The sequence below is a fragment of the Ictalurus furcatus genome, chromosome 3 (assembly GCF_023375685.1).
Source record: "Ictalurus furcatus strain D&B chromosome 3, Billie_1.0, whole genome shotgun sequence".
In the NCBI taxonomy this organism is placed as follows: Eukaryota; Metazoa; Chordata; class Actinopteri; order Siluriformes; family Ictaluridae; genus Ictalurus; species Ictalurus furcatus.
The window spans coordinates 24,458,279-24,482,605 of record NC_071257.1 but is presented as its reverse complement, the minus strand read 5'-3'; the positions used below and the strand labels follow the sequence as shown (position 1 = coordinate 24,482,605).

Below are 24,327 nucleotides of genomic sequence, written 5' to 3'. Positions count from 1 at the left end.
TGCAATCTCCTGTATGGTAAAGTATAGAACCATGGACAGGAAAGCACTTGTGTGACATGTTGCCAATTGATGTGAAAAAATTGCATCTTAGCAAGTGTAAATACCTTGAATATAGTCAAATGTATCTAGTATTTCCTATTATAAGATTACAATAAAACAAATATAAGATTATGAAACCCATTTCAAGCCATTGGTACTCATTTCAAGCTTTAAATAGTCTTGTTATATTGGCAGATAATACTGCTCATGTAATGTAAATAGAATAATAAAACTACATGCTTGAAATGAGTAATAATGTCTAGAAATATGTTTAATGATTTTGTATTTGGTTTATTATAATCTTTATTTGGTTTATTGTAATCTCAGTATGAAATGTAAGACTATATTCAAGATATTTTCACTTGCTAAGATAACTTTTTTGTAGTGTTGCCTTTACAGTAAGAACAATCCTGTAGATTGCACAAAAATGTCTTATAGACTTTCCTTTCAAATGGATTTTCTTCAGTTGATTTGAGGACCAGTTTGCCTTCCCAGCAAGCAACACAATATATAGGTTAAAATTCCCACTATAAAGATGTAACATTAATTATGCATCATTATTCAAGTCATTATTTTTAGGCATTTTTATGACGTGAAAAATCTTTCATTAGGATAGCTTACTTTGTATATTTGCTATGAACACATAGCCAACACTGCAGAATTTTACCACTGGGTGGCTGTAACAGCCTGTACATGACACCTGCTCCCTTTAGACATTCGGCATGACCCCCTTGTGCAACAAGAATGGAAATTCTTTCAGTTTAAGTCAAAGGTTATTGCGTTGCTATATAAGTGCTTAAAAAAAGTTCTTGCTTACTTGCTTGTTTTTTGTAAATTCATAAATTGTTCAGCTAAATTGAAAAATGACAATATGTTTATTTATTATTTACTGTATATAACATTTATTATGATTGTTGTTGTTGTTGTTGTTATTAATAATTGTTTTTATTAATTGTAGTAGTAGTAGTAGTAGTAGTAGTAGAAGTAGTAGTTGTTGTTGCTGTTACCAGTAGTAGTAACAGCCTCTTAGAAAAACGGGTTCCTCGAGTGTTCTTTGGAAGGAAAACGCTTTAGGGTTATACATAGAGCCATAATGATTCCCCAAACAGACAAACCAAAGAACCCTTTAGGGTATTCGGTTTAACCTTTATTTTCTAATAATGCAGTACTACCTTTTATAACTGTTGCAATTAATTGATGTTTTATTTCGTTATTATAGGGTTGTTTGAATTCAAAAATTTTTTTATTAGGTTCAACGCATATCAAATCAATGTAGGCCTATAAATTCTCAAATGCAGGAATGCAGATGGAGAACTGAGACAAGAGAAGGGCCATGTTGAAATTATTAGCATGACGCGAGGCAGCCAGACACGAGACTACTGTCTGTGGACAAAATCAATAACTGTCAGTGATATTTAGGTTGTTTTCAGACCAGTAGCTCATCACTCTCAGGCGGCGTAAAAATTCAGGAATATTTTTGCTACATGCAGTAAAGTTTAAAAACAACTATAAGTCTTTTCTCCTATAGCCCTTAATAAAGAGGTAAGTGTTTTCCTTCAGATGGCTTCCGAATAATTATAACCTATGGTTGGTCTACGTATTTAAAATAAATAAACAAATAAATAAATAAATTAAAATTTTGTACTATAACATAAAGGCTACACACGTATCATTATTTCATGTTAATCGGGAGCGTTTCCGTCGAAAATTCATTATATATATATATATATATATATATATATATATATATATATATATATATATATATATATATATATATATATATATTTTTTCCTTGTAATAATTACTTATTTTAATTTTTCTTTTCAATAATTAAACGTTATCTGTTTACGGGGATATGCTCAGTGACTTCACTGAAACTAAACAGAAAGTAAACTCAATGTAAAAAATAAAATAGGCTAGATTATGTTATGATTTGAACTATACAAAGTTCAGATCTGTCTAGAAGGAAAAGTCTGATTGGATCACTCCTAACAAACTTCAGTATTAAAGGTAAGTTGATCAGTCTGAAAAAAGTAGCCTATTTTATATGCTACTGTGTTTGCTTATGGTCGGAAAATAAATACGTTATTGGGCTTCTTTTTCAACAGGCAGAATAATGTGTGTGTGTGAGTGAGTGAGTGAGTGTGTGTGTGTGTGTGTGTGTGTGTGTGAGAGAGAGAGAGAGAGAGAGAGAGAGAGAGAGAGAGTAGTGTGGAATGGTAGCAGATGTGTTATCATGGGGATTTCCTCCTCCCGTTTGCCTCGTTGATTGATTGTTATATTTCAGCTCAAACAGTGCGCCGTAGGAGCTCCAGCCTCTTTAAATGTCTGTACAATTCAAATACTGCGCTCACAGCTAAAGCCATGCTGCTGGTAAGCGGGCCGATAATACATAACATGCTTACAATCTGTGAACAAATAACATGGCCAGTAAATATCGATGAAAATTATACTTTAACAGCGCGTCAACCCATCATGTTTATTTTATGAAAAACTCTTGCTTTTTTTCAGCACTGGATAAAAACACTTTTTATTTTATTTTATTTTTTTAAACTCTAGGCTACACTTTTTTTATTAAAAAAAACGAATGAATTTGATTACGCATTACATTAAAATAATCTAATTCATTTGTTATTGTTATTTTGAGTATCAGATATTTTTCGTTCCAGGCCCAAATGTGTTAACCTTCTGCACTTTTACACTCATGCATGGCCATTTCCCACTATTTCATTCATGATCTACATTCTCATCAGCCATTACTGTTTAAATCCCCATCTGCTCTTTTTAATATCTCCGCCTAATATGATGTTATTATTATTATTATTATTATTAGTAGTAGTAGTAGTAGTAGTAGTAGTAGTGCTGTTATTGTTTACTGTTTAGATGCCCAGTACTATATTTGATATAGACTCTCAGCTTATTATTATTATTATTATTATTATTATTATTATTATTATTAGGCAAAATACTAAGCATACTAAAATTTTAAAAATTCTAACAAATGTTGCACTAAAATAATAAGTAGGCCTTCATGGCTTGAAGCTAATGACTTCGTGTTTCTAATAAAGCTAACTGCCATATAGCATAGCTAATGTGATTTTACGCATGTTTACGTTTTGTGAAGAGAAGATACAATCAGTGTCAATGAGCCTTAATTAATCAAGGAAATGTTCCGAGGAAATCTCAGCAGCTACACTTACTGATCGTTGACTGGGCTGTAGATCAGTTCTGATCCCGGACAACCTTTAAAAAGCCTCAGCAAGAAGAAACAGTTTGATTTGACTCAAACCAAGTTAGAAATAATGTAAACAACACACGAGTTTAAAAGTGTAAATGATTTGGTCTTTTTTTTTATTTGTCTTCTGTAATTAAATTAGAGTATCCAATTAAACATTTGTAAATAGAAATAGAAAAAAAAACCCAGCAAACGAGAGAGAGAGAGAGAGAGAGAGAGAGAGAGAGAGAGAGACTAGCTGAAAATGCACTCAGTCTCTTGCTTAATTCATTAGCACAGTAAAATGGTCACACACCACAGTCGTATCGAGGTTAATGTACTTACATTGTCAGCTGTAATGGGTCATAGAGTAAATGTGTCTTTTTGTCAAATCTGGAAACAATGATTTTCTACAGTATGATGCGTCACTAATAGTGCTACAATAAGACCTTGATAGAGTGCGGCTTTGTTCAAGTTGCGCGCACGCAGAGCGTCCCGCTGTTTACCCTCCAATCACAGCGCGCCCTCACTTAGCCCCTGTCCAATGGGAAATACTCGCGTGCAGGTGGCGGCGCGGTTATCAGCGGCTCCGGCTCCGCGAGCATCATAACACAGAGTCAATTTACTGACGTGAGTCGAGCTAATGCGCGCCATCGAACGCGGTGAAATCTCCAACTTCCGACCGCGCAGCGGATCGCGGCTCAGATAACACTCACCGAACTAAAGACACTTGTGACCGGGGGCTCGCCCGATACTCGGGCAGATATTTCTGTTGTTCCGCTTGTTTCAAACTTTTGTTTCTAGACTGATCAACAGCGCCTCGACTTGGAGTTGCATTGTGGGCAGTTGCAGGTGTTCCGTTGGCACTTCGTTTAGTGTTTTAAGATTTTGTTTAGTTTTTAGTTTTTACGTGGTTCATGCACACAAATGTTAGCGGTGGGGCAAATGGATGCTAACAGGCAGAGTGCTTTCGTGTTGAGTAGCACGCCACTGGCTGCGCTTCACAACATGACCGAGATGAAGAGCTCGCTGTTCCCCTACACGCTGCAGAATCCCGCAGGCTTCAAGGCTCCTTCATTCACCAACCTCAGCTCACAGCTGCCGCTGGGCACACCGCACGGAATTAGCGATATACTGGGACGCCCCATCACCACGGCGGGACAACTGCTCTCCAGCTTTCCGCGGATAAACGGCTTGGCCACCACTGCCGGGATGTACTTTAACCCCGCTGCCGTGTCGCGCTACCCGAAGCCGCTGGCGGAGCTCCCGGGCAGAGCGCCTATCTTCTGGCCCGGAATGGTGCAGAGTTCCCCGTGGAGGGAGCCACGAATGCCCTGTCAGGGTGAGGAAACTCTCAACTATCTTTTCACACCTTCTTAGTTGTTTTTATTTTTATTTTTATTTTTACAAAGTCTAATCTGCTAATGCAAAATCGATTTCACCAGGATTTCGTTGTTATTGTTGTTGTTCGTTTTATTTTATTGAATAGAAATGCATTGCATTCAAAATTTCATTTTTTAGACACAAATGAACACTGTAAAGAATACATTTATGCCAACCCTTCAACTTCACAAGAATTCTTACCTAAAAAAAAAGCAGTAGAATTGTTTACATTTATAGCTGTTGGTATTAACTAAGCATTTTGTGACTTTAATAGTTGTTATTATTATAAGACATCTTGGTTCAGAATAAATAGGAGATATAACCTTATAGTCACAGTGTGGGGTTGTTTTATGTTGTTCTAGTAAGTAACCTATTATACCAGTTCGTGTCCACTTTATAGGCTAGTGACAGTACTGATTGAAACCAAGGCCTCTGAATTTACCATTCTTTAAAAACAAAACTTACACACTTAACTAAGACAGAACATTTTGTCTCTTTCAGCACAAGCAAATATAATGTTGGACAAAGACGGGAAGAAGAAACACTCCAGGCCAACTTTTTCAGGACAGCAGATTTTTGCGCTGGAAAAAACCTTCGAACAGACAAAATACCTGGCCGGGCCGGAAAGAGCACGCCTCGCTTACTCACTGGGAATGACCGAGAGTCAGGTCAAGGTGTGTAGAATTCCGATTTGGAGTTTAATATTACAGCTAAAAATTCAAAATTAATAATGCATGCGAATTCGATTTTAAGTCTGGGCGACGTTTTTAGAAAATATAGGCCTGCGCATGAAATAATTAAAGTTACAATATTAAAATAGCTATCAAAAGGTATTATTATTATTATTATTATTATTATTATTATTATTATTATTATTACTACTACTACTACTGTTTGTTATTATTATTATTGGTGTTAAGTTGCTTGCAGTGATGAATATAATGCATGTAAATAAAGGTTTAGCATTTACAACAACATAACAGTCAAACTAATTGTGATTGGGCGTTACTAATTCAACTCGGTGCTATATATTTCTTAACATGTATTCTTGCGTATAAAAGTCTTTGAAGTTTCAGGACCCAGCAAATACTCTCCAACTCTCCCTGCAAATGATCTTGTAATGTATTAATGTCTCTCCACCAACAGGTCTGGTTTCAGAACCGGAGAACCAAGTGGCGTAAGAAGCACGCAGCGGAAATGGCCACCGCCAAAAAGAAACACGACTCGGAAACGGAGAAGATGAAGGAAAGCTCGGACAACGAGGACGACGACGAGTACAACAAGCCGCTGGACCCCAACTCAGACGACGAAAAAATTACGAGACTGCTGAAAAAGCACAAGTCTGCGAGCCTGTCGCTCATGAGCCCGAGCAGCAGCAGCTCGGACACGTTGTGATGCTGAGCACAGACTGTTTCTCCAGCAGCTGAGGAACGTTCACAAACTTAAAGCAGGGTACACAGGGGGGCTCAGAGCCTCCCACTGCTGCCGCAAGAGGAACTCGGATGTATATATTTTCTACCGAGTAAATTATGTTATGAAGCCGCCCAAAAGGACATGGCCAGTGTGCACTCATCTCCTGTGGCAGAAACCTCATTTCTCTTACTGTCGCCGAATAACCAAGTCTATCACTACTTCTTCTCCGACTTGGAGAAGTCTTACTCCGAGTACAAGTCCACCGGCTGTAAATGTTCATGTAAATAGGATTTGTTCTAACAGTTTTAACCGTATCCTCTCCGGCCGGCTCTTTTCATTTAAAAAGGACTCTAAGTTTTAGGGCTACCTCTGTAAAAACAGATCCAGATGGATTGGAGGGTTAAATGCTGAATTAAGAGAATATTATTGCTTCCGTGCTGAAGTAAGAAAACCTTTGTATTATCAATAAATTATTTAACAAGCTTATGTTTTAAATATGTCTCAATAGATTTCATTTCGTTATGTCTTCAAATGTTAGCACGATTAAGCTAGTAGTTTGCCTAATTTATGCTTTTTTATAAGGAACAGTAGCTGAGACTGACAAACACTCAAAGTCATTAAACTTTTTGGTGTCTTGCTTTCAAACAAATTATCAGCTAGAACAACTGATTAATAAAAACAAACCGTGCAGTATATGACTATCAATGGCTATAGACAGTTATTGCTGAACTGACGGGAATTAGCCTGTTAGTTTTATTTCCACTTTGAGAAGTGATAAGCAGTGTACATTAATAAATACAATACTGTGTAACAGGTGATACGCAGGAAACAGTTTAATTTACAGAAGTAAGTTGAAGATAAAGATAAATGCTTTTCCCCCATGGATCATTTAAATAGGCAACCTACAACCTGCTTCATAAACGTCTGGCTACAGATATAGATATAGTCTGTAGACTCAGTGCAACTGAACCCGCACTTTAATCTTAATGAGAAGGATTTAATCTCTATAAATGATATCCTAATTAAATAGGCTATACAGATTTTTTTTTTTTTTTGTAAAATTCGTTAGACAAATATATACAAATATTAGAGTAAAATTCGCTCAGGACGCTAAACTCCAACGAGAATGGAATAATTTGCAAAAAAGATCATGACTCATTTATTGAAACAAACTTATTATGCACACATTGAACATTACAGTCTTCAGGACAAAGGATTTTATTGCACTATTTGAGATGCAGCCATTTTGTAGTGTCTGAATTCCCAGTGGACAATTTATATTCCCTGGATGTTTTTAAGCATCATATTATTACCCACAATGCATCGTAAATCCAACGAACAAATGATATGCACGACTCCCACACGAAGTGACAACAATGCATGGCGATTTGTTTCAGCTCTGACAACTTAGTAAATAAATGTAAATCACATATGATATTTAGCAACGGCTAAAATCAACAGAGGCTTGTTAGTTGTGTATTCAATACCGAACAAAACCCCTCTTTATAAGCTCTTTATAGTATTTTTGTGGTTTCAGTTTGCGAGGTAATTCGAATTGTTTGAACAGATTATGTAACAGGGGTCAGGATGATGTGTTTCCAGAGCACTTACTAATAAAATGACTAATGATCTGAACCACCATTTTAATTTAACGCAGTTAAAATTTAAATGTGAATAGATTTATTTATTTATTTTAATCAACAGATATCACAATCAGTGTTCCCCAAGTGATTGCTGATATTATGGCCTACAAGTATTATTATTATTTAAATATTAGGCTACAACTTAAAAAATATATTTATGCAAATGAGACTTCAATCAAATTAAATTTGTGTGAATTTGCACATTTAATAAAACCAAAAACCTAGTGATTGAAATTTTGTTAGAATTAAAATGTTCACTTCACTGTAAAGACACTCTTAAGTAAAATAGGCTACTTTTAGGACTACAGAACAGTTTGTTTCTGTAAAGTTTATTTTTGTTCAACCAAGAAAACACCAGAGCTTGTTATAAAACGAAACTTTTTTTTTTGTTATCATTTTAAAGTATAAAAATCTAACGTAACATTTTGGTAAATTCCTCTGTAATATGCCTCTAAACACGAATAGGAATGAACATTAAAATATAATGAACATCAAATCATAAATGCAGATCATCAAGACACTGAGATTTCTTTTTGAGGAAAATGATTTGTACAATACAGTTTGCTCTCACGTATTTCCACTTGAGCAAGTTTGGTTCATAAGTTTTCCAAAGGAAACTGACATGTAGCTCTATCACCATGACACCGACACTGACATTTATGAAACAATCATTTCCGGGATATATGACACGTCGTGATTGTGCAAGGTGGGCGGAGCTATTGCCGTCATCACAGCTGCTATGTTCGATATAACGTGCTGAGTTCTCATAATTTAAACACTACAGTTTAAAAGAAGGCGTGCTATATACGCAATTTACCCAAAAAGTATATAAAACAAGTTACCAAAATATAGTTTCTACTTGTAGTGTATTGCCTTATTATACATGTGTAGCAGTAATGACAAACACTCAGTTGTTCAGTTCTAATGGTTTTATTGCTTGAAGAGGCCAGGCCACCCATGGAGTTTAATCTCTATCTGCTATTACAGAGGGAACACACCGCTTCATGTGACCGGCGGCAAGGGGAGCAGTGTCCAAAATGGCATACTACCGTACTAAATAGCAGGCTACTACTAAACAGTACGTCGGAAATTTTGGCTAACAAAATACATTCGTGTCGTCTCTATGACGCCTTATTTTCTCCCAAAAACCTCACATTAATGCAACAAACAGGCCTGCAATGTCAAAAGTAGTGGGCTATTTCACATTATAGTTAGCACATTCTATTGACACTATTTAGTAGGCTGTGCCAGTTTGGGAAACTACTCTTAAGACGACATGGATTTTGGCTGCAAATTCATTCTCACTTACGGTGATTTAAATGAGGAAATAAAATATAAAATAATAAAGAAATCCAAATATCAAACTAGCTGCTTCATACGGGCTGTGAACTATGTAGTGTACTAAATTAAAATCGATATGAGGAAATGTCGGCCGACTGCTAATCGCCATTTTAAAGCTCTAACGAGCGGCGCGAGCGTATTAAAGGTGAAATAGGCCACGTCCCAAACCGCATACTACACCACACTAAAGTGTGTCTCAATACAATGTGGCGTGGTATTTTGACACACTGTTCATTCCACTAGTACCCGGTTTACAGCGTGGCCCTGAAAAGCGCCCGGTTTCCTCCTATCGACTGCACAAACTCTTAACGCACACCTGTCTGCTGTGTACAATATACTTGGCACCATGACGCAGTAACAAAAGAAAAAAAAAACTTAAACAAACGAACAAAAAAGTTTACTTTTTTTTTTTTTTTTTTAAAGCTACCCAAGCCTATCTAAAATATCACATTCAGAACCATATTATTACACAGAAATAAGTTAGGATAAGAATAATAATGCAATAACTAAGTGGGACTGCTATATGAAGCAATATCTTATATAGCTACTTGCATGGCCTATGACACTGGTTAGAATAGCTCAGATAGGCTACGTGAAAATCATATGCAAAAAAGGTGCACTTCAGATGACGTGTGTGTTTTAATATATAACTATAACTATTCGAATGGTTCAGCTGACAAGCGGCAGGTTTCTATCCATACCTCAGTGTAATCATTTTGGTAAGAATAATAAATTATCTCTTTAAAATGTACAGTATATAAAATGAGACTTGGTGGATGTCAGACGTGGCAGTGTGTGCTGGGCACACGAGTCAGCAACGACAAATCAAAAGAGCATAAGGAAAGAAAGGGAAGGAAATAAAGTAAACTAGTCAATTTTTGAAATGAACTTAAAAACAAATTTAAAAAAAAAAAAAAAAAAGCTAACCTAATCCAACAGACACCGCACAAGCTTGCCACAAGAGAAAGAAAACAGCACTAAAAACATCAACACCACTATATAATAATCCAATGTACAAATAAACCTAACACTATACATATACAACATTTTTTTTTTTTGCATTGCACTTCTTATAACATCTTACACAAGATATCTTCTATAATGTAGAGGCATATCTAAAAGTTGCAAGTATTGTCTTTAAAATATGTAGTACTTCTCATTTTCTATTAGAGTTTTGGCAACAAGGTTATGTCATATAAGAAGAGTTGTCCTTTAAGTTGTTTGTTGCTGTGATGGTGTTCTGGGAAAAGGTTGCAGGAAAAGTGTCCAACGAGAGAAGAGAGCGGCATGAGCTGTGTGTGTGTGTGTGTGTGTGTGTGTGTGTGTGTGTGTGTGTGTGTGTGTGTTTGACGTTCAGTGTGTGTTCCTGAATCTTAAATCACTCTTGGGCACATGCTGCCATTTCTATCGGTGTGCTGGCTTGCACTTGTTTCACTACGACTGGTCAGTCCTGCTGAAAAGTCTTATCAGGGTTTTCTGTGGGTGTGTGTGAGAGAGAGAGTGTGTGTGTGTGTGTATGTGTGTCCAGCTGTCTCAGAGTTTCTCACAGGGTCGCTTGTGGTGAAATCCCCTCCATTCTTTGGCAGCATATATCTAGCCAATTAAAACACACACACGCACGCACACATACATGCACACATGCGCACACACACACACAGAATAAAAAGTCACACATGGTCATTACAAACTGCTTAAACTCTAATATTATGACATGATTAAAAAAAAAAATGAGAAAACAAAAAATAATGAAAGAAAAAATATTTACCACATCACTGCATGACACAACACTTGTGCTTATTTGCATTAGGTTTACCTGCCCCTGTGGTTAATCGAAAGGACAGGAAAACAGGCTGCAAAACATAGACACACAAAAAAGGAAAGAAAAAAAAGGAATCAGTAACAGCTTAGTCAGCTTTGACTCTTCCATGTGTGACATGGGATACTTTTAGCCTTTCCCTATATCTAAAGCAGAGGTGACTGTGCTGTTGATGGCTGTGTGGCTCATGCAAAATTTCTCCTATTGACCTGATTGTATCTCACACATACATACACACAAATGTTGAGCACACAGAGAGCTCTCACGGTCTCCATGCACAATTTGGGGTCATATGTAAGAGTTGGTCAAATGATTTCCCATGAATATCAACATTTTACCACCTTAAAGTGTCATTATGTGCAACACTATGTTAATGTCAGCATGTAGAAAAACTTTCTGATGTCTTTGGTTGATAAGATAAAAATGACGGATGTTTAGGAGGCGAGGATAATTCAGGCTTTATCATCAGGATGACATAATGAGGTTAATCAAGCATAGATGGAGATGAATCTTTTCTGTAAACTTTTTCTGCTTACCATTTGTTTTCCTCCTTTCTTTTTTTAGGAAGCAAAAATGTTAAGCTAAACTGGCAAACTCAATGTAAATTTGTTATAAGACAAATAAAATACAGAAATTCAGCCATTCACAGTCAAGACTTGCAGACTCTTACAGAGACTCGTGGACACACAATCCCAGCCATATATTCTCAGTCAAACTTGCAGTCACAGGTGTACAGACTCCTCCCCCTAGTCAGGCGCACAGACTCCTCCCCATAGTCAGGCACACAGAATCCTCCCCATAGTCAGGTGCACAGACTCCTCCCCCTAGTCAGGCACACAGGCTCTCTTCCCCTAGTCAGGTGAACAGACTCCCTCCCCTAGTCAGTCAGGCAGGCACACAGACTCCTCACCCTAGTCAGGTACACAGAATCCTCCCCCTAGTCAGGCACACAGACTCCCTCCCCTAGTCAATCAGGCAGGCACACAGACTCCCTCCCCTAGTCAGGCACACAGACTCCCTCCCCCTAGTCAGGCACACAGACTCCCTCCCCCTAGTCAGGCACACAGACTCCCTCCCCCTAGTCAGGCACACAGACTCCCTCCCCTAGTCAGGCACACAGACTCCCAGTGAGGATCACAGATTCCCTCCCAGTCAGGCAGACAATCTCCCTCCCACACAGACAGACTCCCAGTCATGCACACAGACAATCAGAGAGGCAAAAAGAGTCTGAGTCAGGCACACTAGCTCTCAGCTCAAACTTGCAGTGACAGACCTCCAGTCAAACTCACAGTCAGACACAACACAGTCAGACTCAGAGTCAGAGATGCATCACAAAGACAGGGTTACATACCTTGTGGTCCCCCATACAGACATTGGGCCCTATATTATCATATGTTATTGCCTTCTCCTCAGTCTCTGGCTGTGAACAATAAGTAAAAACAAGCACAAAAAATTAAGTAAAACAGTGCACAAGTGCATAAACAGTGCCTTTTTGTCATATGAGCACAAACATGTTGGATATATTACCCAAATAAATTCCAAATTAGCTTGGGATATTGGGAAACAAACATAAATGCACACACATTAACACATGAACCATACACAAGTCAAATTTCATCAGAAATTTTCTGTTTTTGATGGAATAAAAATGTACAAATATTTTATTTCATTTTTATTATATATATCATTATATATTTATTGAATTGTTGTATACATTGTATGTGTTCACAGATCACCTTTCATTTAGGATTTAGCAGATGTTGCCCTTTGAAGAATTCTCAGTTACTGTAACTAAAGATCATATATAGTTATCTGAAAAAATAAGTACACCCCATGGAAATTGGTGGCTTTTATTTATTTATTTATTTATTTTTTTTGCTTTTTCAATGATTAATTCTAAAGAAATATCAATAGATGTGATATCTTTCTGTGGAAGTAGTAAGTACACCCTTGGCTTCAGAAGCTAGTATTGCCCCCATTAGCAGAAATAACTTCTTGTACGCATTTTGCATAATTGTCCACCAGGCTTGCTGGAATTTGTGACCACTCTTCCATGCAATGAATTTGCTGGGACGGCCAGTCCTGGACAAATTGGCAGTCGTTTGAAATCTGTGCCATTTGTAGATTATTTTCCTTACAGTGGAATGACGTATTTCAAATAATTTTGAGATCTTTTTAAATCCCTTGCCAGACTTATAGACATCCACAATTTTTTTTTGCGAAGGCCTTACAGAACTCTTTAGATCTTGGTCTAACAAAGCGAAAGTCAGACACTAGATATGAGTGGGGTATAAATAAGACAGGTTCCACCTGCACTCCCTAAGCAGGTTCTAATCACTGGCACCCAATCTTGAACATCAAATTTCATGGATTTGAAGGTGTGATAAATGTAGGGGTGTACTTACTTTTTCCATGTGACTGATCTGTTTTGTGTGTTAATTTAAAACATGAAATTGTCAAATGTCAAAATGTCAGTTTTATGTGTCATGTCATTTGATAGAGTGCATCACCTTTATTAATAGGCACTGTTTCAAAGAGGATCAAACGTTTGCTTGTCTAAATATAATTTTTTTAAAAAATCCATGACTGAACATAGAATGTATATGTGATAGTAACTGGGAATACATCAACATTTCTACCACCAAAATGTTTCATCCAATCCAATGTTTTCATCCGCTGCTACTTAGGTACTAATAAAAAATATATATATTTGCAGTAAACTTGATTTTCAGTTTTCTTTATTTCACGCATATTTTAATTCGTTGGTGGTTTCCAATAAACAGCTGGTAACATTTAGATGCAGTGAAGCCATATCATTAATTGAGACCAAGTTAAGCAAAAAGTAATTTAAGAACAAAATTTTAATCTAATAGAAATTTTGAGGAATGGAGCATGCTGTATGAATACTTATGTATTTACGCTCACTGAGCATTTTATTAGGAACACTATACTAATACTGGGTAGGGCCTCCCTTTGCTCTCAAAACAGCCTCAATTCTTCATGACATGGATTCCACAAAATGTAAAAACATATATATTTTTTAAATAAAAAATTCTATCCTAAGCTCAGAATGCATCACCACAACTAAAAAGAAAATTGATATTTTGAATAGAAAAAAATACAGACGATTAAAATATAATCTTAATCTTTCTCTGACAGTTCTATACAATCAAATATCAGGAAGCTTGTATAGTCTAGATTGCATTTTTCAACCTGAACTAAAAGCTTTTTGAATACACACTCTCAAACTCTGAACATTACAGTTGACCTGTAATCTGGGAATGCTGAGGTGTGCTCAAACAGAAAAACTTGAGGGCTTTCGAAGCACAAAATTCATTCTGAATGAACTTCAAACCAATAATACAGGAGCATACAGGCCATCATTGCACTACAATCTGATAACACAAACACACACATCCCAAACGCAGATACACTAATGCTACCTTTCCATCTCAGGCTATGCTTCAACATTCCCATTTGTGCGCTAGGGGGTTTTGCTACTAGCGGCACAGATACATTCATCAAAAAGATACTTGATAATTTACAAAGGCAGCATAAAATTGTGGATTTTCGGGCTGCGTAATCTTTAGACAGATAAACAAATTACGGTAGGGGCCAGGTCTGCGGCGATGCGCACGCTTCACCGAGCCTTCATTATGGTGCAGCGTGCGGAAGCTCCTCAACCCGCCGCTGCAGGCAAACCTTCAGCGTGTTAGGGCTCGGCAAGCAGAAAATAACACGGCACAGAGCTAACGGAGCACGGCATGATCGATGACGCTGCGCACAGCTCTGTTTACGGGTCCATGTCTCAACAATCTGTACCACTTCTGCCTTCGAGAGAGGGAGGGAGATGGAGAGAGATACATAGGGTAAGGGTGTGAGTGAGAAAGAGAGAGAGAGGTAGAGGGTAAGAAATTGAGGGATAGAGAGGATGAAATTAAGGAGAAATTAAGAAATGGAGAACTATAGAGCAAGAAAGAAAGAGAGAGTGACAGAGCTAGAGAAAAAAGAAAATAGACATAAGGGAAAGACTCAGCACGCCATAAGCTTATGCCATCTAATAAAGGATATCTAAATGAACTACTAATAAAGTATGTGAGTTCTTTAAGAACTATTAAGAAAACAAAATGTGGTGTTAACTGGCTGGTGCTTTGCGCGTGTCTTTCTGTAAAGGGTTTCATATTTTGTATGTGGGGAAAAAAAGAATTAGGCCAAAAGCCAGCCTAATATGCCCCTCCCTCCAAAATCCTTTCCACTGCTCATGATGTCCATCATTATCATGGCTAAATGTACTGTCATATTAACAAAGTAACATCACACAACACATTTTTAAAAAGTGTTATTAAAACCGGTTTTCTTAAACTGTTCTTTCCCCAAGGTCCTAAAATGGTATTGTATTATTCCATACATTGTCATAAATCTGAGTGAATAGGACAAAATAACCCAAATTGATAACCAGCAGAGGCTGTAAATAAATAATAAACAAAGTATAAAATAAATAAATAAATAAATAATAAAAAACTGTAACTGGAAATACACAACATAAATTTATAGAGTAAAAGTAGAGAATATTAAAACGGATCCAATAGTTAAGTGAATATGACATTAGGCATTTCTTGGCGATTTGTGTGTGTGATGATCTTTGGGTAAGTTTGGAACAGAATTTAACTGTAAGAAAATGATTTCATTTGAATAGAAATAATTAGTCTAATGAAACAATACCCTGGTTGGTAGTTGTGTGATGGGGAGCAATAGCTATTCCGAGGGAACTGACAGACTAAAATGACTAAAACTAATAGACTTCTACCAAACATCAGTGGCAATGCTGCTCTTTTGCCCCCACATCTGTTAGAAATGCTTGAGATCAAGACAAAAAAAAGCAAACAGAGTGAAAGATGGAATGACAGAGACTCCATTCAGACTTGGTACAGTAGGAACATCTGTCTCATGTGATCGGATCACAAGTGGACAGCAGTAAGTACAGGTCTGAATGGGGTCAGATGGCACCCGTAATCCAATCACTCACACCACTTGTAGAGGTGGACTGGAACACGTGTTCATGAGTTGTACGCCTGGGTTGATTTTCTAGTCTAACACCTGGTTGTTTAGCCTACATTGGTTAAATCAGTATATTTAAAACCTGCACTATTGGCCATGAGAAGTGTCATCTATTTATTTATGACAATATATGAAATAATACGAGACAATTTTATACACTTGTGAAAGAAATGCTTAAGGAAATGACATCTTTATTACTACTTCATTAAGAAATACTGTATGATGTTACTTTTGAATATTACAACTCATTTTATGATGGTCTTGATGTTTGACTTTAAAATGCTTGTCATTTATAGGGTTTGAAAGGGGCATGTTTTGAGTTTGGCAGTGTATATGCAGCTATCAGACAGAATTTTCATTTAACCACACAATAGGAGTAAATTAGTTTTATCAAACAATCTAAGTGTCCAGTAGTTTAACTAGAAAACACTGTTCTACTGCTAAATATAAACAATTAGCTTGAGTTTATGGGGGCTACTTTTTCGTTGAAGTGATATTGGGTTGCCTTTGGCAGATCTGGCAATCCATCTAGTTACGAAAAATTATTATTAGAGGTCCCTAAAGACGCATTGGTGGTGCATGGCAATAACAGGTGTGAATGGCCTTCCATCTCAAAGTACACTTGTGAGCAGATCATGTGTGATGGATGTTAATGCCAAGTCTAAACCAAGCCAGAGAGAGAAGGACAGAGAGCAGCTTTTGGCCTGGCTGCCTGCAAGTTGACTCAGAGAGAGCAGCCAGAGTAACAGAGATCTGCCCAGCTCGATGGAGACTTATGAAGCTTTATAAAGCAGACACGCGTGCCTGGCACTATATGAGAGCAGGCCTGTATATTCTGCCAGTGTGGACAATGAGCTTTGCATGGCAGATGAAAGTTTACATATTCAGCACCCGCTCCATCTGTGACCCTGGCACAACATAAAACTACCGGTGAGAGATGTAGAAACCAGAGAGAGAAATCTGGGAAAGTTGATGGATACAGAGCTAGAATGAGTAGAGACGAGGACAATAAGTGGTCACACTAAACCGCTTGACTTTAAACTCTCAAAAAAAACAAAACCCCAACAACACTGCATTATATTAATTTGAGGATTTGTGTTAACCAACCTAACCATCTATCTTTACAAAATTATGTTATGTGGTTTAATTTTTCATATGTTCTGTGGTTTATGCATGGTATAACTGAGTGAATGAGGATTTAATTTAGGCTGGACTGACCTTTACAACCAGGTCTTTGGCAGAAGACGACATGAGGATGCGGTCACACCAGGCTGGGCATCGCGTATTCATGTACTGCTTCCCCTGACTGCTGTCCTCACTGTATGGGTAGCTAGAGACAGACACATGACAGGATTGTATACAGAACTTTGAATCCACAATGCACTGGTCATGTCATGAATTGTAGATACCGCAGATCATCTTCAAATAACAAGTGTATAAAAGAAACGCATCAGACACTAAACACTGACATAAAAAAAATATCAGCTTAAAAAGGAGTGAAAACAAAACAGAAAGAGGTTTTAACTTAAAGGTATAGTGGGGAAGCACAATGTTCCTTAAATGCAGTCAATTAGGTAACACTTTTGGTGTCTACAAAGTGAGTGAAACCTATGACCAGCCACTTGCCTCAAACCATGGATTGTCAAGTAAGCTCAAACAGGCTTCCATAAGTGATCTACAATAATAAATGCAAATTGCACTAAGCTGTAATCTGTAGTGACAGATATTTCAAATGTAAAATACCTTGATGTGAATTATATCGGAATATTATCTGAAATACTTATATACCGATATAAAAAGAATCTATTTTGAGGCAAGTCTGTAATGTTTGGCATGTAGTTCACATGATAGTTATTTGTGGTCATATGCTTCCATTACTGATACTTGTTCAGGGTATCTTCATTTAGTAGCAATACTATCTGAGATCATTTGAATGCTTAAAACAATAACAGCAACTCTTGTCATGCCATACTGCTTAAATTATTAAAGCATTAAATATTTAAGCCGTCTGTGGTTCATGATATGTAAAAGTCATTTAATGTCTTTATTTCCAGAAAAACAGATTTATTGCTTTCTTATCCTTTTGCTTTCAATGACTTGTGGACACCTTGTTGTTTCATTATTTGCATCATAACATGCATTGTGCCATTAGCTGCATCACATTTTGGCAATACTTGCTGTAAATTAGAAATTCCCACAAACGATTCCAAGAGATAAGAAAATCAGGTGCAGGAAAAAATGTGCAACTGGCAGTGAAGGAAGGAGACCAGCAGAGCTGCTGTATGGATGAAGTGAGTCAAAACAGGAAGGCAATAAACAGTGGATTCATGGGACAAGCAACTGTACAGATTGTACACTTAACATGTTGAATAGCTCCTGATGCAGGTTCACTGATCGCTCCTGTAGTTCAAAGGTGCTAATTTCCTGTTTAAATGTAACTCCATAGAAATTGAAAGTGTGTGTGTATACGTGATTTCCTTTAACCATAGCCCAATAAACAGAGTGTATTAAAATGAATTAACCGAATCAGAATTTCACTGACCAATGCTCCAGCACTCTAGCTGCTAGGACACAGTCACTTGCTTAGGCCAACGGACTAGAAAAGACACACGATATCACACAGGCTGCTATGATGAATCCCCTCATTTAACTAAGGAGAACTGGCTCAGTAAACAGAGACCTGGCAACAGCTCATCCCATGCTGCCCGGGTCCTCCACAGCTGCCACTTAGCACTCCATCGCTCCGGTCAGCTCCATGGTGATGGCAAACTCGAGAGGGTCAGGGGGCAGAGGCGGGCAGAGCTGCTTAACGCACATCCGGCTAACACACAGCCCCCTGACCGGGTGGCCAAACACAAGCTGGTTGGGGGGCTTTGCACAGGGCCCGGGCGAAATTAGCATTGATGGCGCTTTAAACATGTGGAAATGAAGGAGTGTTTTGGTATGTTAAAGAGGTGCTAAAGAGATGATTCCCTGGATGAAAGAGCTGAGGAAGAAAGACAGAGTGCATGATACAGGAGGATAGAGAGAGGGGAAAGGAGGATAAAAAGGGATAGAGATGCAGAGTGTGGGAATTTGGGCGGGTAGTGTGGGGGGCTTCAAAGTGACCACAGTGCAGCCTTTCTTCAGGATGGACCACACAACCGAAACAGGAAGTATCAGGAGCAATCACTGAGGCTGACCAAGCAGCAATGGCTAGAGAACTGAAAAGCATGATGGGAATGTTAGACTAAAGCAGAGAGGTGAATCAGCAGATATAGAACATCACCACAACAAAACATATTTAAACGTTCATTCGGTAATACTTCCTTTAAATTTATAAGAAAGTTTAAAGTCTATTCAATCTTTCATGAATAAAGACAAGTCTGTTTTGGTTCACAGGGATTTTAAAACTATAATACACATAACACACTTTTGTGCCTTTCATTATTCTGTGTATAATTTGTATGTGTGTACTGTATACTTTTATCCTATACTACAATTATGCTGACAGTTGCTCAATAAGAAAATATTGCACATAAATCATGTGAATGAAGTTAATAAAATTTTTCACTTTTAAGATATAAATATTTTATATATATTTTATATCATTATATCTATATAATATATAGTTTAGATTATTAGGACAAATGAAAATTTCAATATCTTTTTGTGCACTGAGAAAAGAATGTGAAATCTCAATCTAAATGCAGCTGTTGAATTTACTAAATAATTCATACATTTGTTCATCTTCAGTAACCACTTTATCCTGGTCAGAGTCGAGCTCTGCTCAGGATCTGAGCCTATCCTGTTAATATTGGGAGCAAGGTGGGAGAATTCATCTGGGACAGGACGTCAATCTATCACAGACACACACACTTTCACACACTCATTTACACATACGGGCAATTTAGCAGAACCAATCCATCTCCTGGCATGTTTTTGGACGGGGGCGGAAGACAGTAACCTGAGCTCATGATCATGCTGGGAACCTTGGAGCTGTGAGGTGGCAAAGCTACCCAGTGTGCCACAGTGTTGCGCAATTTTGTAAATAATGTTTCAAATACATAACTGTACAGGTACATCTCAAAAAATTTGAATATTGTGGAAAAGTTCATTTTTTCCCTGTAATTTAATTCAAAAAGTGGAACTTTCATATATTTTAGATTCATTACACATAAAGTGAAGTATTTCAAGCCTTTTTGTTTGTTTGTTTTAATCTTGATGATTATAGCTTACAGTTCATGGAAATCAAAAATCCAGTATCTCAAAATATTAGAATAAAGAATTTATAATACAGAAATGTCGACCTTCTGAAAAGTATGTTAATTTATGCACTCAATACTTGGTCAGGGCTCCATTTGCATGAATTACTGCATCAGTGCGGCGTGGCATGGAGGCAATCAGCCTGTGGCACTGCTGAGGTGTTCTGGAAGCCCAGGTTGCTTTGATAGCAGCCTTCAGCTCTTCTGTATTGTTGGGTCTGGTGTCTCTCATAGATTCTCTATGGGGTTCGGGTCAGGCGAGTTGGCTGGCCAACCAAGCACAGTAGTACCATGCTCAGAAAACCAGTTACTAGTAGTTTTGGCACTGTGGGCAGGTGCCAAGTCCTGCTGGAAAAGGAAATCAGCATCTCCATAAAGCTCGTCAGCAGATGGAAGCATGAAGTGCTCTAAAATCTCCTGGTAGATGCTGCATTGACTCTTGACTTGAGAAAACACAGTGGACCAGCACCAGCAGATGACATGGCACCCCAAATCATCACTGACTGTGGAAACTTCACACTGGACTTCAAGCAACTTGGATTCTGTTCCTCTCCACTCTTCCTCCAGATTCTGGGACTTTGATTTCCAAATGAAATGCAAAATTTACTTTCATCTGAAAAGAGGACTTCGGACCACTGAGCAATGGTCCAGATCTTTTTCTCCTTAGCCCAGGTAAGATACTTCAGATGGTGTCTCTGGTTCAGGAGTGGCCTGACACTAGGGCATTTCTGTATTATAAATTCTTTATTCTAATATTTTGAGATACTGGAGTTTTGATTTCCATGAGCTGTAAGCCGTAATCATCAAAGATTAAAACAAATAAACAAAAAAGTGTGAAATATTTCACTTCATGTGTAATGAATCTAGAATATATGAAAGTTCCACTTTTTTAATGAAATTACGGGAAGAAAATTAACTTTTTCACGATATTCAAATTTTTTGAGCTGCACCTGTATAAAGATGTTTTTTTTGTTTAGAAAATCCAACAAATAAATACATAAATGTATACATCTGTATATTCATTGAGTTTCAGTATCAACATGCCTTTAGATTAATCACATAATCCATGTTCATACACTCCTTTATCAGCACTTTATGAGAGGGATTTTGTTTAAATGTCCACACATGTAAGCGACCCTCTAGGTTCTTGTTTTCTCTCTCTCTCTCATACACACACACGTGCATGTTCATTCAGATTGAGCTGATCTAGATTACACTGCTCTAATGCAACAGCAAACAGCGGTTCAGTGCAGTAGGGCGAGGTGATGGATGTGGGTGATTAGCACACACAAACGTATCTGCCAGAGTAAACGGCTGGCCTGGGCGTGCGAACCGGAGACCGTCAGCCACTATCAGGCCCTTATTGCCCATGGCAAGACTAATTAGGCTAATTAATGGGGCCTCTGCGATAAACTCAACAACCATCCACCTGTGTGTGTGGGAGAGAGTGTGTGTGTGTGCGTGTGCGTGTGTGTGCGTGTGTGTGTGTGTGTAAGAGAAAGATGCTGAGCAACAGGCTGCTGTGTGTAGTAGCAGTATCTATAGGAACACTTAAACAATAGCGCAAACAATAGTCTGATAAGCTACCATTACACTTCCTTGAGGAGTCGGTAAAAGTCATGAACGTATGGAGTTAAAGTGACATCTGTGTGTAGTCCAAAGGGATTCCACACACAGCTCTGAGGTTCAGGCTCTAATGAGACCTCTTCTTCCCTCGGCTCCCCGAAGCACTTAGTGATTCCTCTCTGACGGGGATTTTAATGTCTGACTGACTCCTGACATTATTGCTCTTAATGTCACTGTCTTAGACCTGCATGTCTGAGCAGCATGGGGACAAGGAGTGTGTGTGTGCGCGTGCATGCGTGTGTGTGTGTGGGTGGCCATGGCAGTTTTTTTTTTTTTTTTTTTTTTTTTTTTTTAAACTGTTCCACATCCTATCAGATCTTGTTCTACATTATGACAAATAAGTGACAAGCCAAACAAAGGCGCATTGAGACAGACTGTGTGTAATCAGGGCAATATAAACTGGTTAATACAGACAGGAAAAGGCAGTCTGATAAGAGACAAGCTATTAATGAATCAAGGTTAGGGGTTATAAACTGTATTTAAAGATGGAAGTCACCTGACCTGTGTGCTATGCTTGGGTTGGTATTAGTTATTACTTATTAGCTACTCAAAGGCAGAGATACAGAATAAGACTGAAACTCTCACACTGCAAAGTAGTGTTTGTTTGCTGTCGTCAGTGGAGAAAACAATGAAGAGTGAAGAGAAAACAATAGAGAACACACGTGTAAACACAAGGGATGTAACGCAATTATGAATACATTTATTCTGAATGAACAGCTGTGTTCAACCAGGTACAAATACAGATATTAATAGTATAATAATTAACAGTATTTTTTTTTTTGGTCCAGTGTCAATGGTTTGCTCCAGCAGCCTGACAAACACTGGTTGAGACCGATTATGAACGTGAGTGATGTTGCTAAGGTTGAGGAAGTGATGATGATCAAAAGTTCAATAAAGTTATGTTCAGCAAATTGCTTTTTGTTGTTATATTTTGTCTATTAATAATGACGTCCTTTTCCAAAAGTCATAGTGGCAGGGTTTACATTTACTGTAATAAAAACAATTGCAGCACTAAACAGATACAGATGCCACAGTTTTCTTCAAGACAAAGTCACTATCTAGTGTGCTTCTGTTAGATTATGTGTCACATACATTTTCCTAGCATTCAAAGTAATGGATTGAAAAATAACTAATAATGCAAAATAAAAGTAATTTGAAACCATAATCATCACCTCTGTACTACAGCAGATCTTAAAAATATCCTGTGAAACTACTAAAATGTCCTCAGAACTTCTACACCTTCACTATATTTCTAAAAATCATCTATATATATACTTTTTCTGCTGTAACAATTGAGAGTTTGACATTGGAGGGAAACGCTGCAGGACGGTGGACACTGAGAGCCAGATCTGAAGAACCAGTCTGATATATGTTGGTACAGGTGTACAGTTGGTAAGCATGGACAGATTTTATCCAAATATGGAATTACAGTGTTCAGTTGGGTGTTTTACAAATGTCATAAACAGTCATGAACAGTGTCATAAACAGAGCTTTGGTTTTGAGTACTTCTGTAGTCACTTACTGCTTTTATCACAGAAGAAACAATGCCACAGCTCTATTTATGACACTGTTCATTTGTAAAACACCCAACTGAACCCTGTACTTCCATATTTGGATAAAATCTACTCAAGTCTGAAGTCTAAGGAACATGAATATACAAAATTACATATGTACATGTATCTTGTAATGTGCTCTAGAGGTCAATTTTTGTTTCAAGGAGCTAGGACCATCCTGAGCCGAGATATTGAGGTTTCCATAAACAGCTGCAGAAACAAAATTTGTTGTGTGCCATGAGACAAAGATGGCCGTTGTAGTTAAACCAAGTGAAATTAAAAAAGAAAACTGGTGGTTTTGCAACACCAATACACAGAGGTAATCACTAAAAAATATTTTTATTATAAAAATAATAAAATTTTAAATGGTCAAGCAACCAACTTTGCAATTATTGGACCACTTGAGATGGAATGAGCCTCTGTATATGCCTGAATATGCAAATTAAAAATTGCTATGTTCTCCTGCCTTCTTAAATAGCTAGCTCACATGAGGCAGAGTTCTCAATTCTCGGGTTACTATCTGTGAGAAGTTTCAGATATTTTGCCTGTGTCCGTGTGGGTTTCCTCTGCGGTTCTCCACTGTCCTCCCGCCTCCCAAAATCCTGCTCTCAGGTGGATTGGCTATGCTAAATTGCCTCTACATGAGAATGGGTGTCTGACTATGTGTTCCTGGCGCTCTGCAATGTACTGGTGTCTCATCCAGGGTGTATTCTGTATCAACTGTGACCCTTACCAGGATAAAATGATTACTAACAAATCCAACCCAAACACCAAACTACATAATCAGAATCAGATATCCAAGAGGTGTTAACCATTTAAAAATAACATTTTAAAGTGTAAATCTCTTAAGAGCTTACAAAAGCACTAGATAGACCATAACTATCCTTAACAAAGCCTACTCTCAAGCTTGTCATTAACCTTTGTCCATGACCCATGTGCTAAAACAAAGATTCCCTTTCACAGTGACTGACACAAACATCCTTATGTTCATTTG

General features: G+C 37.7%; 2 protein-coding genes across 3 annotated transcripts in view; one reads left to right on the top strand and one right to left on the bottom strand.

The window, feature by feature from the left end:
• The first annotated feature begins 3,837 nt into the window (after nt 1–3,837).
• nkx6.2 (NK6 homeobox 2) lies at nt 3,838–7,244 on the top strand. The gene is made up of 3 exons (XM_053621665.1): nt 3,838–4,598; nt 5,141–5,313; nt 5,786–7,244. The coding sequence occupies exons 1-3, from the start codon at nt 4,184–4,186 to the stop codon at nt 6,032–6,034; spliced, it is 837 nt and encodes a 278-aa protein (XP_053477640.1). The 5' UTR covers nt 3,838–4,183; the 3' UTR covers nt 6,035–7,244.
• A 105-nt stretch (nt 7,245–7,349) lies between these two features.
• The window catches only part of LOC128605857 (inositol polyphosphate-5-phosphatase A), a 184,218-nt gene continuing 167,240 nt past the window's right edge, over nt 7,350–24,327 (bottom strand). Inside the window, exons 13-16 of one of the 2 annotated variants that reach the window (XM_053621663.1) lie at nt 17,129–17,240; nt 12,204–12,272; nt 10,850–10,886; nt 7,350–10,629 (exon numbers count right to left, since the gene is read on the bottom strand). In XM_053621663.1, coding sequence (XP_053477638.1) covers nt 10,580–10,629; nt 10,850–10,886; nt 12,204–12,272; nt 17,129–17,240 — 268 coding nt within the window. In that variant the 3' untranslated portion in view covers nt 7,350–10,579. Of the gene's footprint in view, nt 10,630–10,801; nt 10,887–12,203; nt 12,273–17,128; nt 17,241–24,327 lie in introns of both variants that reach the window. The other variant, XM_053621664.1, reaches the window with a different exon arrangement.

Excerpts from the sequence above, each read along its gene's own strand:
- nkx6.2 (XM_053621665.1), top strand. The coding sequence starts at position 4,184 with ATGTTAGCGGTGGGGCAAATGGATGCTAACAGGCAGAGTGCTTTCGTG. Across the intron at positions 4,599-5,140 it reads GCCACGAATGCCCTGTCAGG|CACAAGCAAATATAATGTTG; the intron begins GTGAGGAAACTC and ends TGTCTCTTTCAG. Across the intron at positions 5,314-5,785 it reads TGACCGAGAGTCAGGTCAAG|GTCTGGTTTCAGAACCGGAG; the intron begins GTGTGTAGAATT and ends CTCCACCAACAG.